The 15,334-nt window shown below is 37.6% G+C and overlaps 2 protein-coding genes across 3 annotated transcripts in view; one reads left to right on the top strand and one right to left on the bottom strand.

Moving 5' to 3' along the window:
- LOC130221417 (multidrug resistance-associated protein 1-like) overlaps window positions 1-6,886 on the top strand; it is a 35,747-nt gene extending 28,861 nt beyond the window's left edge. The window contains exons 15-31 of the mRNA XM_056453901.1: window positions 1,212-1,281; window positions 1,383-1,509; window positions 1,592-1,768; window positions 1,915-2,082; window positions 2,550-2,733; window positions 2,821-2,893; window positions 2,981-3,098; window positions 3,374-3,581; window positions 3,666-3,976; window positions 4,066-4,265; window positions 4,356-4,482; window positions 4,568-4,669; window positions 4,775-4,921; window positions 5,008-5,166; window positions 5,261-5,427; window positions 5,521-5,715; window positions 5,800-6,886. Of these exons, the coding sequence (XP_056309876.1) occupies window positions 1,212-1,281; window positions 1,383-1,509; window positions 1,592-1,768; window positions 1,915-2,082; window positions 2,550-2,733; window positions 2,821-2,893; window positions 2,981-3,098; window positions 3,374-3,581; window positions 3,666-3,976; window positions 4,066-4,265; window positions 4,356-4,482; window positions 4,568-4,669; window positions 4,775-4,921; window positions 5,008-5,166; window positions 5,261-5,427; window positions 5,521-5,715; window positions 5,800-5,908 (2,642 nt within the window). The 3' untranslated portion in view covers window positions 5,909-6,886. The remainder of the gene's footprint in view (window positions 1-1,211; window positions 1,282-1,382; window positions 1,510-1,591; window positions 1,769-1,914; window positions 2,083-2,549; window positions 2,734-2,820; window positions 2,894-2,980; window positions 3,099-3,373; window positions 3,582-3,665; window positions 3,977-4,065; window positions 4,266-4,355; window positions 4,483-4,567; window positions 4,670-4,774; window positions 4,922-5,007; window positions 5,167-5,260; window positions 5,428-5,520; window positions 5,716-5,799) is intronic.
- A 141-nt stretch (window positions 6,887-7,027) lies between these two features.
- abcc1 (ATP-binding cassette, sub-family C (CFTR/MRP), member 1) overlaps window positions 7,028-15,334 on the bottom strand; it is a 31,684-nt gene continuing 23,377 nt past the window's right edge. For both annotated transcript variants that reach the window (XM_056453900.1, XM_056453899.1), the window contains 9 exons: window positions 14,679-14,989; window positions 14,352-14,551; window positions 12,837-12,963; window positions 12,654-12,755; window positions 11,490-11,636; window positions 11,229-11,387; window positions 10,845-11,011; window positions 10,556-10,750; window positions 7,028-8,528 (listed from right to left, as the gene is read on the bottom strand). In XM_056453900.1, coding sequence (XP_056309875.1) covers window positions 8,420-8,528; window positions 10,556-10,750; window positions 10,845-11,011; window positions 11,229-11,387; window positions 11,490-11,636; window positions 12,654-12,755; window positions 12,837-12,963; window positions 14,352-14,551; window positions 14,679-14,989 — 1,517 coding nt within the window. In that variant the 3' untranslated portion in view covers window positions 7,028-8,419. The remainder of the gene's footprint in view (window positions 8,529-10,555; window positions 10,751-10,844; window positions 11,012-11,228; window positions 11,388-11,489; window positions 11,637-12,653; window positions 12,756-12,836; window positions 12,964-14,351; window positions 14,552-14,678; window positions 14,990-15,334) is intronic.

Raw genomic sequence — 15,334 nt, 5'->3', positions numbered from 1 at the left:
CTTCCAGCAGTTCATAGTTGCATCCAATATCTTGTTTGTCACGGAGGGCGTGCATGAAATGTTCATTAATGAAAGTGCCAAACTGCAGGTAAAGTCCACAAATTAAAAATCAAATGCCTGAAATTGCATGAAACTCCGGAGAAAATGCGGATAGCGTGGTGATGCAATGACGTCAATCGAATTATGTACTATAACATGTAAAACGGGATCATGAAAGGAACAGTCAAAAAGCAACTCATGTAAATACCATAATCTTATTATTGTCTTCATTAGATTAAGGCAAATAATTTGATTACTGATGTCCATGTAAACGTAGTCACTGACAGAGAAATTGAACATCTTGAGGTGAAGTCAGCATGGGTACTTACACCATATCCAGCAGAAAACAGCAGCTTCACCCTCAGAGTGGAGAAGTAGGGAGGTAAGGCACACTCTTAGGGTCATAAATCCAGGAAAAGCCACAGAACCTGATGAGGTACGTGTACATGCGCTGAAGGACTGTGCAGATCAGAGTGGCTATTGTTTTTACTGAGATTTTCTAGTTGTCACTACCAGTCTGCTGTCCCATCCTGCCTGAAGTCCTCCATCCATCATAGTTCTTCTGCTGAAGTAACCAATCATCACCACTGTAAAGGACTACCAACCAATTGCACTAGTAGTCATGAAGTGTTTGAAAAACTTGTATGTGGTCACATAAAATTCTTGCTGCCAAACTTTGACCAGCATCAATGAGCATAAAGAGCAAATAGGTCTACAGACGACGCGATAGAAACAATTCTTCATACCACACTTATTACACATATTGAACAGCTAGTTTGTTATACCAAGACTCCTTATTTGTATAGTGTGTTAACTCTAGTGTGTTGGACCTGGGAATGCCAAAGGAACACATGCCTATGGCAAGGAATTTCTGTCAGGACATACACAGATGGTCAAACCTCATCAGTTTTAAGCCTGAGTACTGGATAACAACAAGGCTGTGTGTAAAACCCCTGAGGGGGGGCTTGAAAATGGCATGAAATCTTATGCAATATCTGACTATTTATGTGTATATCTTGTGCAATATCTGTTATTTCCCCACAAAATTTGTGTTAAATGTATAAAGTGCCATTTGTAATGTGTGTATTATGTGGAGCATGCTAAGCACTTAAGTTTTGTTGGGCTTCCCACATGTTCCAATGTCAATAAAAGATATTCTATTCTCTTTTCAGATATTGAAAGTGTTGTTATTAACAATGGCACATTCAGCTGGTCTAAAGACAGTACAGCATGTCTCAGGAGGTAGATATGAACATATTTATCACTTACTTAAAACTCCTGCTGAAAGATCTCTGTAGGTCCATCATTCATATAGAATAAGATGTGGCAACAATTCATTTCAGGATTAATGTCAAAGTTCAGCGAGGTTCACTGGTGGCTGTGGTTGGTCATGTGGGCAGTGGAAAATCCTCTCTCTTGTCTGCAATGCTGGGTGAAATGGAAAAGAAAAGCGGCCACATCACAATCACGGTAAATCTATCAGGAACATCAGTAAAATATATATTGGCATCAATTACATATTCCACATCAGTTAGCTAACACTTTCTTTCAGGGCTCTGTGGCTTATGTTCCTCAGCAAGCATGGATCCAGAATGCCACTCTTAAAGACAACATTTTGTTTGGATGTGAGAAGAAAGACAGCTTGTACCAGAAAGTGGTGGAAGCCTGTGCCCTCCTACCAGACTTGGAGATCCTTCCTGCAAGAGACGCCACAGAGATTGGAGAGAAGGTGCATAATAGTGAAAGATTTTTAGGAATTGTGCAAACCAGATGTGATTTGATACAGTTAAAAGCTACTAAATGTGACCTTTTATACTCGAGATGTGCTAAGTTTCACAAGGGTTATAACTAAATATATTTTTACAATGTTTACAGGGGTTAAATCTGTCAGGAGGTCAAAAACAGAGAGTAAGTCTGGCACGAGCAGTCTACAGGAAGGCTGATATCTATCTGTTGGATGATCCCCTGTCAGCGGTGGATGCACATGTGGGTCAACACATCTTTGAAAAGGTCATTGGGCCTAACGGAGTTCTTAAAAATAAGGTAAAATTGAAAAAATTAATAGGATGAACAACAAAAAAACTCTTATGAAAACACTAATATATGAAATGCTATTCTCTAAACTAAGTAACAGTTTTGTAATTGAATAGCAATTAAGCAATTATCTATTCCTGTCATTCTAACCCAACTTTGTGGATTTAACTATGGCTAATTTACCGTAAGGGACACATTACAGGTTTAAAGTTACAAACACTATATTGCAAAAAGGTTTGGGATACTCGCCCAATCTCAACTTTTTCAAAAAACACATTTGTAAACCTTGTGGAATGGTTTCCCAAAAGAGTTGAAGCTGCAAAGTGTGGACCAATTCCATAATAAACAATAGGGGTTAAGATAGAGATACCATGAAAGTTCTTGTAAAGTCAGATGTCACAAACTTAATAATGTGGTGGTAATAGGGTGTAGTAAATAGCTTGACTGATCATGCTTTATACTCCTTGCTAAAACAGACTCGTGTGTTGGTGACTCATGGGCTCAGCTTCCTGCCTCAAGCAGACCTTATCCTGGTGATGGCAGATGGAGAAATCACAGAGATGGGCTCTTATGCTGAGCTTCTGAGCAGAAAGAATGCCTTTGCAGAGTTTGTTAAGGCTTTTTCTGTTAGTGAACGCAAGGGAAGTGCCACCCACAAAGGTGAGATTGAGTTTCCAGTTACTACAGTAACAATTTATGTTAATATGGGTAAATAACATAAATAAATGCAGATGCACATTGTTTTAGGGACCAGAAAATCAGTATCTCGCCTAAGCATGACAGATTTCTCAATTGACCTCTCTCAAGAGCAACTCATCAGGTAAAAGTAACAAAGTTTTGAAAATGCAACTTCTACATTTTGCTGAAAAGCACATATTCACCTTTCTGTCAACTTTGTTTAATGAAGTGGAGACATGGGAAGTGCAAGTATACAAACAATGGAGGCCATATCGGACACAGAACAGGAGATGGACAGCGAAGAAGTTGGCAGACTCACCCAGGCTGACAAAGCCCATACAGGACGGGTAAGCAGTACAACATCAAACAACAGTAAAACATCAAAATATACCCTTACATGCAACTCAATTCCAAAGTAAAGGTGGCAGGTTAATTTTCAAGTTCAGCTATGGGTCAGTGACAAGGGTTTTAGATACTCGTGTCACCACAGAGATCTAATTTTAACCCCTGATTTCAGACATTTGAGCTATGTTGTTTTGAACACTGTAATATAGCCTGTACGTGCGATACACAATTCACAGTGATGTTTATCACACATTCTTCTTGATAATGGGTCACATAGGTGAAACTGGAGATGTATGTGGAGTACTTCAGGACCATCAGCTTGGCACTCATAATCCCCATCATCTTCCTCTATGCATTCCAACAAGCTGCTTCACTGGCTTACAACTACTGGCTCAGTTTGTGGGCAGATGACCCAATTATAAATGGAACACAGGTTAACACTGACCTGAAGCTTGGTGTTTATGGAGCTCTTGGTTTTGCTCAAGGTTTGCATTTCTCTAATGTTCCTCAACAAGCATCTAGAATCCTTAGTATGTATATTGAACATTAACTGTGATCATTTATTGCAGGAATTGCAATTTTTGGGACTACTGTGGCAATATCCCTTGGAGGAATAATTGCATCCCGGCAACTTCATCTGGACCTTCTGAACAATGTACTTCACTCTCCAATGTCATTTTTTGAGAGTACACCTAGTGGTAACCTTCTCAATCGTTTCTCAAAAGAGATAGACTCCATTGATTGCATGATTCCTGATGGTCTGAAGATGATGCTGGGCTATGTGTTCAAACTTCTGGAGGTTTGCATTATCGTGCTGATGGCAACTCCACTTGCAGGAGTGATCATACTGCCATTGGCACTTCTTTACGCCTTTATCCAGGTATGTTAATACAGATTACTCAAAGAACAAGGATATCAAAACAAGGACCACCTATCATTTATTTGACACAAATTCCACTTTGTTTTCAGAGTTTTTATGTTGCCACATCCTGCCAGTTGCGAAGACTAGAATCAGTGAGTCGTTCACCCATCTATACTCATTTCAATGAGACAGTCCAAGGAGCCAGTGTGATCCGGGCCTTTGATGAACAGCCTAGGTTCATTCTTCAGGCTAACTGCCGAGTGGACCTCAATCAAACGTCCTATTTCCCGAGATTTGTGGCTACAAGGTCAGATTCAGTTATTGCTAATTCATTCTTTGTTGTGTGTCTAGCCCTTCAATCCATCATTTTACAATATTCGTAATGTTATTTCAATAGGTGGCTGGCAGTAAATCTAGAGTTCCTGGGTAACTTGCTGGTCCTTGCTGCAGCTATCCTCTCTGTTATGGGAAGGGAAACTTTAAGTCCTGGAATCGTGGGGTTAGCTGTGTCTCACTCTCTCCAGGTAGGAAACTCATCAAAAAGTCTTTAAAAGCTTTGGAAAAATCAGCATATCATACAAGAAATTCTAAAGGCAATTCACACTGCAGGTAACCGGGATCCTAAGCTGGATTGTGCGGTCATGGACTGATGTAGAAAACAACATTGTGTCTGTTGAGCGAGTGAAAGAATATGCTGAAACGGCTAAAGAGGTAGGGCTGGTCTGAATGCTCTGTTTTTGCTATAAATTCCTTTACAATGAGTGACCAAAGTATATTCATTCCTGCGGTTACCAAGTTTGTTTTGGGTTGTCACAGGCACCATGGACATTCGAGGACAGTCCACTCCCATCTGACTGGCCCAGATCAGGATCCATTGGATTCCAGGCATATGGACTTCAGTACCGCAGGGGTCTTGACTGGGCCTTAAAAGAAATTTCCCTCAGTGTCAACGAGAGAGAAAAAGTAAATATAACATTTGGAGCAACTAAACAAATTGTGTCATATTTGGTCATTTAATACATGCTAAGCCATTCATCAAATCCAATCAGGTAGGAATTGTGGGAAGAACAGGGGCTGGAAAATCATCTCTGGCTCTAGGAATCTTCCGGATCCTTGAGGCAGCAAAAGGAAAGATCTTTATAGATGGGATAAACATAGCAGATATTGGACTACATGAACTGAGGTCTCGTATCACTATCATCCCACAGGTACCCCTGAAAATGAAAAAAAAAAAAAGAAGTTAATAGCAAATGAGACAAACTTTAGGAAAAGATTCGATTTTAATCTCACCTTTTGCCCCAGGATCCAGTGCTGTTCTCAGGTTCGTTGCGTATGAATCTGGACCCCTTTGATTGCTACACTGATGAAGAGGTTTGGATAGCACTAGAACTTGCACATCTCAAGACCTTTGTTTCTGACCTGCCTGACAAACTCAACCATGAATGTTCAGAGGGTGGAGAGAATCTCAGGTACAAACTCAAGATTTCTCACTAATTTTCAGCTCGAGTTGTTTATTCATAATTTGACTAACACATGACGTGTCTGAATACTCTGGCCTTCAGTTTGGGTCAGCGGCAGCTGGTTTGCCTGGCTCGAGCTCTGCTCAGAAAGACCAAGATTCTGGTTTTAGATGAAGCCACTGCAGCAGTGGATCTAGAGACAGACAATCTGATACAGTCCACCATCCGAACTCAGTTTGAGGACTGCACAGTTCTGACCATTGCACACCGCCTCAACACCATCATGGACTACACAAGGTATAATAAAGAGCAAATATAAATGCTGAAATGAATATGATTATGGTGACTGACAGTGGTCTAACTCAATCTTTTTCCCAACAGGGTAATTGTGATGGACAGAGGGAAAATCACAGAGATAGACTCTCCATCTAATCTGATATCTCAGCATGGTCAATTCTATCGAATGTGTCGAGAGGCTGGGCTGGTGTAAACCCTTACCACCAGTGACAAAATCATCCCTTCACTTAGGAGTGACTATGAAAATATTGGTGTCGAACAACCAATATCTAAAGGGCATCTTTAAACGGCTTCTCAAAAGAAGTACAAAGCTCAGGATGAAGAGGTTTTGGATGCAATAGCATGTGTCCACATTTTCTCTAGTAATAGAAGTAGTGTGCTTTAGCATTTGCCTGCTGATACTTTCACTGATGTCTGAGGTGCTAAAGCAGGGGTGCCCAAACTCTGTCCTGGAGGGTCTGTGTCCTGCATATTTTAGCTCCACTTTGTCTTAGCACACCTACACAGATGATTCTAGAAATCTTAGTAAGAGCTTGATTAGCTAGCCCAGGTGTGTCTGATCGGGTTGGAACTAAACTTTGCCGGACACTGGCCCTCAAGGACAGAGTTGGAAACCCCTTTGCTAAAGGAACAGAAAGACTTATGTCAATAATCTCATCTCATAATATGAAGACTTGAGTGACTCTGAGTAACTTACCGTAGAGGTCTTCAGATGGTCAGACGTTTGTGGTGGTCATTATTTATCAGCTCTAATTTATGTCAAAGTGAAGTTTTCTGTAAATATGTAGTTTATTCTTATAGATCCTGAGACAGGATCTAGATAAGACACCGCTATAGATCAAGTCACAATTCTACTTGAACCTTTCTAGGTTTTTACATGTTTATAACTTCACATGCTGATTAATTTCATGTAGAAGCACATTGAAAGCTAAATTCCCCTACAGGTGAAAGATGCATTTTTATTAAGCTACTTACGATGTGAGAAACGTCGATTACAAATTAATGCAACACTTTTTCCTTGAATTTGTCTGTAACTCTGTGTATTAATACTAGTATTTTTTTCATAATCTAACACTTTAAATCAGTATTTATGTATTTTATACTGTACAATAACTGTATTTTTATATATTTATATTTCTAAGCACACATCATGTGTGACTGTCAGACTTGAAAATGCTTTTTTTATTCTCTGAACAGTTTTATTAAATAATTGTTTTTGGTGTTGATAATAAAATCATTGTTTTCTTTGTTTTGATCTTTGAGAAAATAAATCAAGCTCTCAAAATGTGAAACAATAAATAAAAGGATGAGATAAAACTTTACAAAAAAAATATTTTATTTCCCCTTTACATATTTTGCTTATTTATGAAACTAAGCACACTTAAAACTAGTGCATGTATACAAATATCAAATAATAAATTGCTGCTTACATACAAATCATATTAATATGTAACAAATCAGATATATATCTTTTATTTATCATTTAAAGTTTGTCTTTGTCAGTTTTAAAAAAAACTAATTGGCCTTAAAAAAAACTCAAAAGGCTTAAATAACCTAGAGTGGAGGTGCCGATGAATGAAGCAATGTGATGCACTCAAGCATACATTCAACAGATATATGGTATACAGCACACAGCTCAGCAAGTACAGCATCAACACAACAACCTGTCCTTAAAAGCTACTACAATTTGGGTATTTGACTGGTTAAGTCAAGGTTAAATGATAATTCCAACTACTTTCGAAAACAATATCACTCTTACTAAGTAAACCCTACCATGACCTTATTATACAGAACAAAGAATAAGTGCATTTATAGCTTTCTTTTTTTGGTGAAATGATCACTGAAAAATAAAGTAACAGTAAACAGATCATAAATCAAATACATCATCTAAATACATTCACCAATGAAAGCAGAAGGCAAATGTAGCATTCTGTTTTCACTGCAGGATTTTGGTAAGAGGAGGCCATCAGTGGATATACCCAGTAATAAATATGTTATATGATAAAACAAAAGAAATCAATGATATATTGTAACAGATTTTCTCAAACTAATAAATAAAAACTAAATAAGGGAAAACAATGGCTTCTGAAGATGAAACTTTTGTTTTGTTTTTTAATCAAATTGGCCTTTTAAAGATACTCAAACAAACGTTAAAGATTCTTCTAGAATAGCTTTAAAAGTGAACTTTGGCTTGGGATGAAGCCCCTCGTGCTTATGTAAGGATTTAGAGCAGCTGTTTAGTCAGTAAACATCTGCTCACTGCACAGAGAAACTTTGTTCTTTACTTGTTCTAGTCAAATAATTTTGTAAATAAATATTTTCATCACAAGCAGGAAACAATGGCTTAGTAGTAAAATATAAAAAGAAGTCTTGCTATTGAAACTTGATGACAAGTAATGAAAAAATCAAACGAAACAGCAATGAAGAAATCTAATTGGTATCAAACATCCCAAAAGTTGGCATCAAACAACCTTTAAAGCAGCATTTGCAGCAACACCTTTGATATGATTGATAACAGAAACATTAGCTGAGGAGTGGCAAAATGGAGTGGTGTCATACACGCGGTGTGTGCGTCTGTGTGGGTGTTTGAGCTCCAGGCCCATGGAAGAGGAACCTTCAGAGTCCATTTCTCACCAGTTCTGCTCTCCATGCGCTTTACTTACTGAAAGTCTATTATGAACAGGCTCTTCAGCCCATCTACTTATCAGACCAGACCTGAGTCTTTGGCCATCTTGTAGAAAATTCCCTTCTTGGCAATTAAATTGGACGGAGAATCGAATTCTGCCATCTGGCCTTTATCAAGAACCAGCACCCTTCCGAGAGAAAAAAAATAAGAAGAGGAAATATTTAGTGTTTTAATTTACATGCTGTGTTTTTCAGAAAATAAACCACACCTGACTATAACACCAAAAGTTTTCCACATTGGACACAACAAAGTGAAAATAAAAAAAAAATCATTTGATGCAGTCAAAATTGCATTGTTGAGAGAGTAAAAGGAAATGGTGAAGTCACCTTTTATAATTACATTTTAAAAATTATGTAAAAATGGCTACTAGTAGCTTTTATGAACTACTGTTGTAACGGATCACAAATCTCACAGCTCGGACCACATAATGCATGGTTTCCGCTACATTCATTCTTCCATGGCGAGCGCCACGCCAAAATTCATCCCGCCACGGCTACATTACAGCTTCTCATTCAAAACATTTTATTTTTTTAATAGCGGGTGATAATCGCACCAAAACGTATTTAAAGGCAAGTGAATTATAACAGACCAAACTTTTCTGTAACCGTAGGTGTGCTGTGCGTCATATGTTTAACCCTTTAAGGTTACGTACTGACTGACTGACTGGTGCATGATGCGTGAGGCCAGCAAACACGACGTATAGCCATTTCACTTTACTTCAGAACGCATTAATATCGCTCTGTAGGTCTATTAGAGACATTCATAAATATTCCTAGCAAATCTAATAAATGCTGGAGACATAAACGCACTAAATCGCACTTCAGCAGCGTTTACAAGAAGATCTGCGTGCTCCTGAAGCGGCCTATATTTGAGGGGGCGTGCCAGAAGTTTTGTGCACGAGAAGAGGAAATCGGCGCGCAAGCAAAGAGATCCGCATGCTCGTAGGCTATTACATAAATGCAATCTCGACTTCTAATACTGCGCTCATGACATTTGTCATTGAAATAACGCCACAGGTAGTTGGTAGATCTGTGTACAAAAAAAGGCCTGCCGCCACAGCTGGAAAAAATCCTAGAGAAAACACTGTAATGGGTTTTTTAAGTCACGGAACAGATCATTTTTCGGATCAGCCAAAAAGGGGAGGAGACAAATGTAATTTGCTTTCCATTTACTACAAAAACAGTACTGTAAGACATGTTTAGTTTTAACAAACAGAACTCAGAACCTGTAATTTTATTTAAAATGAAATGGAGAAATAATCAGCTGAATAAAAATAAATAATAATATATTCAGTACTGTGAAAAAAAATCACTATTACTACTACTAATGATGATGACGCTAAATGTAGAAATCTAATATTATAATTTGTACAACCCATATTTATTTTTAGTCTCCTTTTCAATAAATGATTCAGTTATTCACTGATAAAACTTCATGTTTCATTGTTAGATGATTGAGCGCCGTTAAATGAATATGACAATGACTTTAATCTTTACCATAAACATTAGTGGGTTTTATCTAAACTATATACTGTTATTCCAGTACTTCTGTGTTATTTAACTGTTTGTAACTTCATAACTAACTCAAAAGACTAAAGACTGAATCTCTTTCTTGATTTTTGCGTTTTTCAAACACAAATTTGAATGCAGCGAATCGAAGGATTAATAAACATATGCAAATCACCATCAATTGGGTAATGTTGAGATCCTGATCTTTTAATGATAATGCACTGATGCAGGCTAAACAAGTAGTGACAGAAAACCCCTTTAAGAAACCCACCACATCTCGAATAACCTATCACAACTTCTTCGGTCATCATTATATTTTACAAGAAAGCCTAAATGCTTTCATACATGTGATCTAAATGCCACCAGAGGTGATCTCTCTGTGAACATTACAAATTTAGGATTAATCTACCATTTAAAAAAATTATTAATCTGCGGGCCATGTGTGTTCTGAACCGTGGGTTGTGATCTGTACATTGTGAACACATTTGACTTTCCCCTCACTACACATCAACACACATTTGAGAACAGAAAATGTAAAATATTAGTTTAAAGCAAATGTATAAAACACTGAAAAATGATAAGTAGCATTCAATATAAACAATATTTATTATAAAAAGATTCAATAATCATGAAGCACACAGCTTACCTTGTGTAGTCCATGATGGTGTTGAGGCGGTGTGCAATGGTCAGAACTGTGCAGTCCTCAAACTGAGTTCGGATGGTGGACTGTATCAGATTGTCTGTCTCTAGATCCACTGCTGCAGTGGCTTCATCCAAAACCAGAATCTTGGTCTTTCTGAGAAGAGCTCGAGCCAGGCAAACCAGCTGCCGCTGACCCAAACTGAAGGCCAGAGTATTCAGAGAGGTCAGGTGTTAGTCAAATTATGAAAAAAACAACTCGAGCTGAAAATTAGTGAGAAATCTAGAGTTTGTACCTGAGATTCTCTCCACCCTCTGAACACTCATGGTTGAGTTTGTCGGGCAGGCCAGACACAAAGGTCTTGAGATGTGCAAGTTCTAGAGATCTCCAAACCTCCTCATCAGTGTAGCCATCAAAGGGGTCCAGATTCATACGCAATGAACCTGAGAACAGAACTGGATCCTAAAACAGAGCAAGTAAAAATAATCATTTAAGATTGACTTTTTTTAATGAATCAGAAAGGTTTCAGCTAAAAATCATTATTGTTCTACTGAAGAAAAGTCAACTATATCTTAGATGCCTTTAGTGAATCTTAGTGAATTAAAAGCAGATTCTCATTTTTAAGTATTTTAACTGTTAGTATAAATGAGTGTCAAGCAAATTAAAAAAGTTGCAACACCTGCGGGATGATTGTGATTCTGGATCGCAGCTCATGCAGGCCCAGTTCAGCAATGTTCACCCCATCGATTCGGATCTCCCCCTGCGCTGCCTCAATGATGCGGAACAGCCCTAACGTCAGAGAGGACTTTCCTGCTCCTGTCCTACCCACAATTCCAACCTAAGAAAAACACAAATACGATTGACCATGTGTGATAATGAATAGTTATGCAGGTTTAGACTGAAATGAGCAATACTAAAGTCAAATCACAAAGAGACAGACCTTTTCTCCCCCTGCAATGTTAACTGAGATATCACAGATCGCCAGCTCTAAGTCCTCTCTGTATCTCAAGCCAAATTTGTGGATTTCAATGTGACCAGCGGTTGGCCAACCAGAAGGCAAATTTGAGTTCTCCAATTTCCATTCAGCCTGTGAAAAGAGACATCAATTGAGCAAAAACAAACAAATCGCAACAATCTATTAGGAAGTAAATGAAGTTAACTTACAATACTGTTGGAAGGCGGACATAAAAATACAGTATGCCACACTGTAGCAGAATATCCAACACTAGTTTAGTCTGCTAATTGCACTAATTAAACTATACAAGTTCATAGAAATTTTTATTATCGTTTTATTATTTAAAGTATTATAATTATAGTGTATTAAAATTGTAATATTTTAAGATATTTTAAGAAAATTGTATTTTCGAGGGTGAATTAACTTAAATAAAAAACCTGAAATATTATGATATAATTGTTACATTATAAATAATATTACAATTCTAAATAACTCATTTATATTTGAATCTTTTTTTTTACATTTATTTCAGCAAAGCCAAACTGTATTTTCAGCATAATTCCTGATGTCGTCAGGGGCCATGTGATTCTTCAAAAATCATTCCAATACAATGATTTGATGCCAAAAAAATGTGCAACATAATATTTTGTGTAAACAATGATACATTTCTTCAAGCCAATTTCTTTTCGATTTTACTGTATGTATAGGATATGGAATATTTTACTTCACTTTATTCCAAGTAAAGTCACACTGAACGGGCGCTTAAAGTGAATTAGAAAAGAAAACTACCTTTTAGAAATGGAAAAAAAACCTTGAGTTATTTTATAAATAACCCCCAGCAGTAGTTACCAAATGTTTATTTAAAAAAAAAAAAAAAACAGGCCAGCAGCAGAATCTTAGATACGCACTTTGCATTTAACCATTTATCTAAATTGTATCCCAAGTTAAAGAAAAAGTCCATGGTGCCAAGATTAAATGAGCCAAATTCTTTCTGAGAACTACTGTATAAAGATCTCCTCTCTACTCCCTGTATGCTAACTGCCTCTCTAGTACGGTGTGAGATAAAGCAGGAAACAGGGCTAATCACAGATTGGACTCTGCTGAAGTACAGAATGAACACACACACAATCTGCCTGCTGATGCACTGACCTCTTTCTCTGTGTCTCCATACTCCTTCACCCTCTCCACCGCCACTATGTTAGTCTCCAGCTCAGAGGACATCCGCACCAGCCAGTTCAGAGATGCTGTGACCTGGATCAAACAGGAGAGGGAGGGGTAAGAATTTGTTTGGACATCTAGTCTGTATCTCAACATCTCATTTATCAGACTGACCTGCAGCGCATAAGAGATGGACAGTCCCATAATACCCGGACTCAGATTGTTCCTGGCCATCACTGCAAAAAGTGCTGCAAACGTCACAATACAGTTCCCCACAAACTCCAACCTCACCGCCAGCCATCTGCAAGACACAAGAGTCACACAAAACTTTACAAATAGCTAGGCCCACACGGAATCTGCACCGCACAAATCCACAGTTTTTAGCCCATCATTGAGTCTATTTATTTACTAGTGTAAATTTATATTAATTCAGTTTTTAAATTAATTTCAGAAATATTATTGACTAATATGAAAATGTTTATTTGATTTATTTACAATACAGTTTGTAAAGTAATATTTTCAGTTTATTAGCAGATATATTATATGTGAGACTTGTTTGTTTTCCAAATAAGTGGATCTAAATGGATTTGCATTGTAAACAATAAAGAAAAGTTAAAAAGGTATTAAACTTTTTACAAAATTCTGCCCAGAAATAGCAAAAAAATGTCTGCAGATTCTGTCTGGCCCTACAAATAACACAACAACACACTAAGGTCCTGTTTTTACCCTGTGTTAAAGGGACAGTTCAGTCAAAAATGAAAATTTACTCACCCTCATGTCAATCCAATCTAAAAAGCCTTCCTTCAGTTTCAAAACCCAAATCAAGATATATTGATAAGATGAAATACATTAAGAAAAGACAACACGCAGAAAAACAAAGTAGTTTTTACAGTTTGAAATACGTTAATATATGGAATGCAAATGCTTCATATGATTACAACTGATCCACTGAAGTCACATGGAAAGTTTTTACAGTGTTTTTGGTTTCTTTTCTTGACTTTGAATGTCTCTGAACTGTCTGATTTCATTAAAAATACCTTAAGTTGTGTTCTGAAGATAAATTGAAGGTCATAGGGGATTGGGAACTGACAAGGGTGAGTAATTATTAACATCATTTTCATTTTTGATTTTTGGGTAAACTAACAATCAGGAGACTAAGGGCAAATCAATAGTTTTTTTTTTTCTTCCACAGTAGGAAGAAAAAAGGGCTGCTGGTTTCCAACATTCTTCAAAACCTCTTCTTTTGTGTTCAACAAAAAAAAAAAGAAACCCATAAAGTTTGGAACTCCAATACATATAAACTAAACAGAACATTCATTCATTCATTTTCTTTTCAGCTTAGTCCCTTTATTAATCAGGGGTCACCACAGTGGAATGTTTTAACGCAGTGGATTCTCTTCCATCTGCAACCCATCACTGGGAAACACCCATACACTCTCATTCACATACATACACTACAGACAATTTAGCTAACCCAATTCACCTATAGCATATGTCTTTGGACAGTGGAGGAAACCGGAGTTTACACGGGAAGAACATGTAAACTCCACACAGAAATGCCAACTGACCCATCCGAGGCTCGAACTGGCGACCTTCTTGCTGTAAGGCGACAGCGATACCCATTGCAACACCCAGCTAAATAAAACATGTATAAGCCAAAATAAATAGCAAAGTTCTATGAATTCTCACCGGTTTGCTACAATGCTGGGGAAATAGGCTTTCTGGTTGTGGTCCACTCTGCCATCACTCTCCTTGATGAAGCGCTGCTGCTCTCCAAACGCTCTGATCACACTGGTGCCCAGCAGCGTCTCATTGAAGTGTGTGTAGACTGGAGAGCGGCTCACAGACTCCAGTCGCTTCATTTGACGAGAGGATGCCACATAGAAACGCTAGAGACGAAGAATCAAACAGAAAGCGAGGAAATTACTAAACATAGAATGAAATACTAAAGGTCATACTGTAATAACACTGTGTTTGAGTTGCAAGAGCAATGGTGAGTTAAAATAACTGACTGACCTGTACAAAGAAGTACAGCAGGCCCAGTGGGGGAATGATGATGGCTACCAATGGAGTGGCAATGAGGATGACAGCACATGAGCCCAAAACATTGAACATAGAGCCCATGAACATTTTAATGATGCTAGGGATGACAGAGTCGATCGTGTCCGTCTCTTTGGCAAAGCGATTGACCAAGTTACCGCTGGGTGTGCGTTCAAAGAAAGACATGGGTGATCTCAGGACGTTATAGAGCATTGTCTGGTGCAGGTAGCGGGAGGCTAAGATCCCACCGACAGACACTGACACAGAATAGCAGAACACAGCAATGCCTGTCAGAGAAAAACAAATGAAAGTTTAAAAAGCTGTTTTTTTTAACCAATTTAAAAAAAGTAAAGATGCATACAATATACATGGGACAAAATAAATAAATAATTTTTCATTCATTAAATGAAAGTAAAGTGAAGGGTCTCCTTTAATGTTTCAAATAACATTTGTGAAAATAAAATGGCAAAATAAAGGCAAAAATGTTTCATTCATTGTAACTTGCATATTTATTTACAAATAAAACAACAAACTTATTCTGACTTGTACTTATACATATATTTTTTATGTATACATAAGTGATTTAGTGATTACACTAAATTGTCTCCATCAAAAACATCTGGCTGACAAAA

The sequence above is a fragment of the Danio aesculapii genome, chromosome 3 (assembly GCF_903798145.1).
Source record: "Danio aesculapii chromosome 3, fDanAes4.1, whole genome shotgun sequence".
In the NCBI taxonomy this organism is placed as follows: domain Eukaryota; kingdom Metazoa; phylum Chordata; class Actinopteri; order Cypriniformes; family Danionidae; genus Danio; species Danio aesculapii.
Note: the sequence above shows the minus strand (reverse complement) of the source record. Positions and strands in the feature narration are given on the sequence as shown.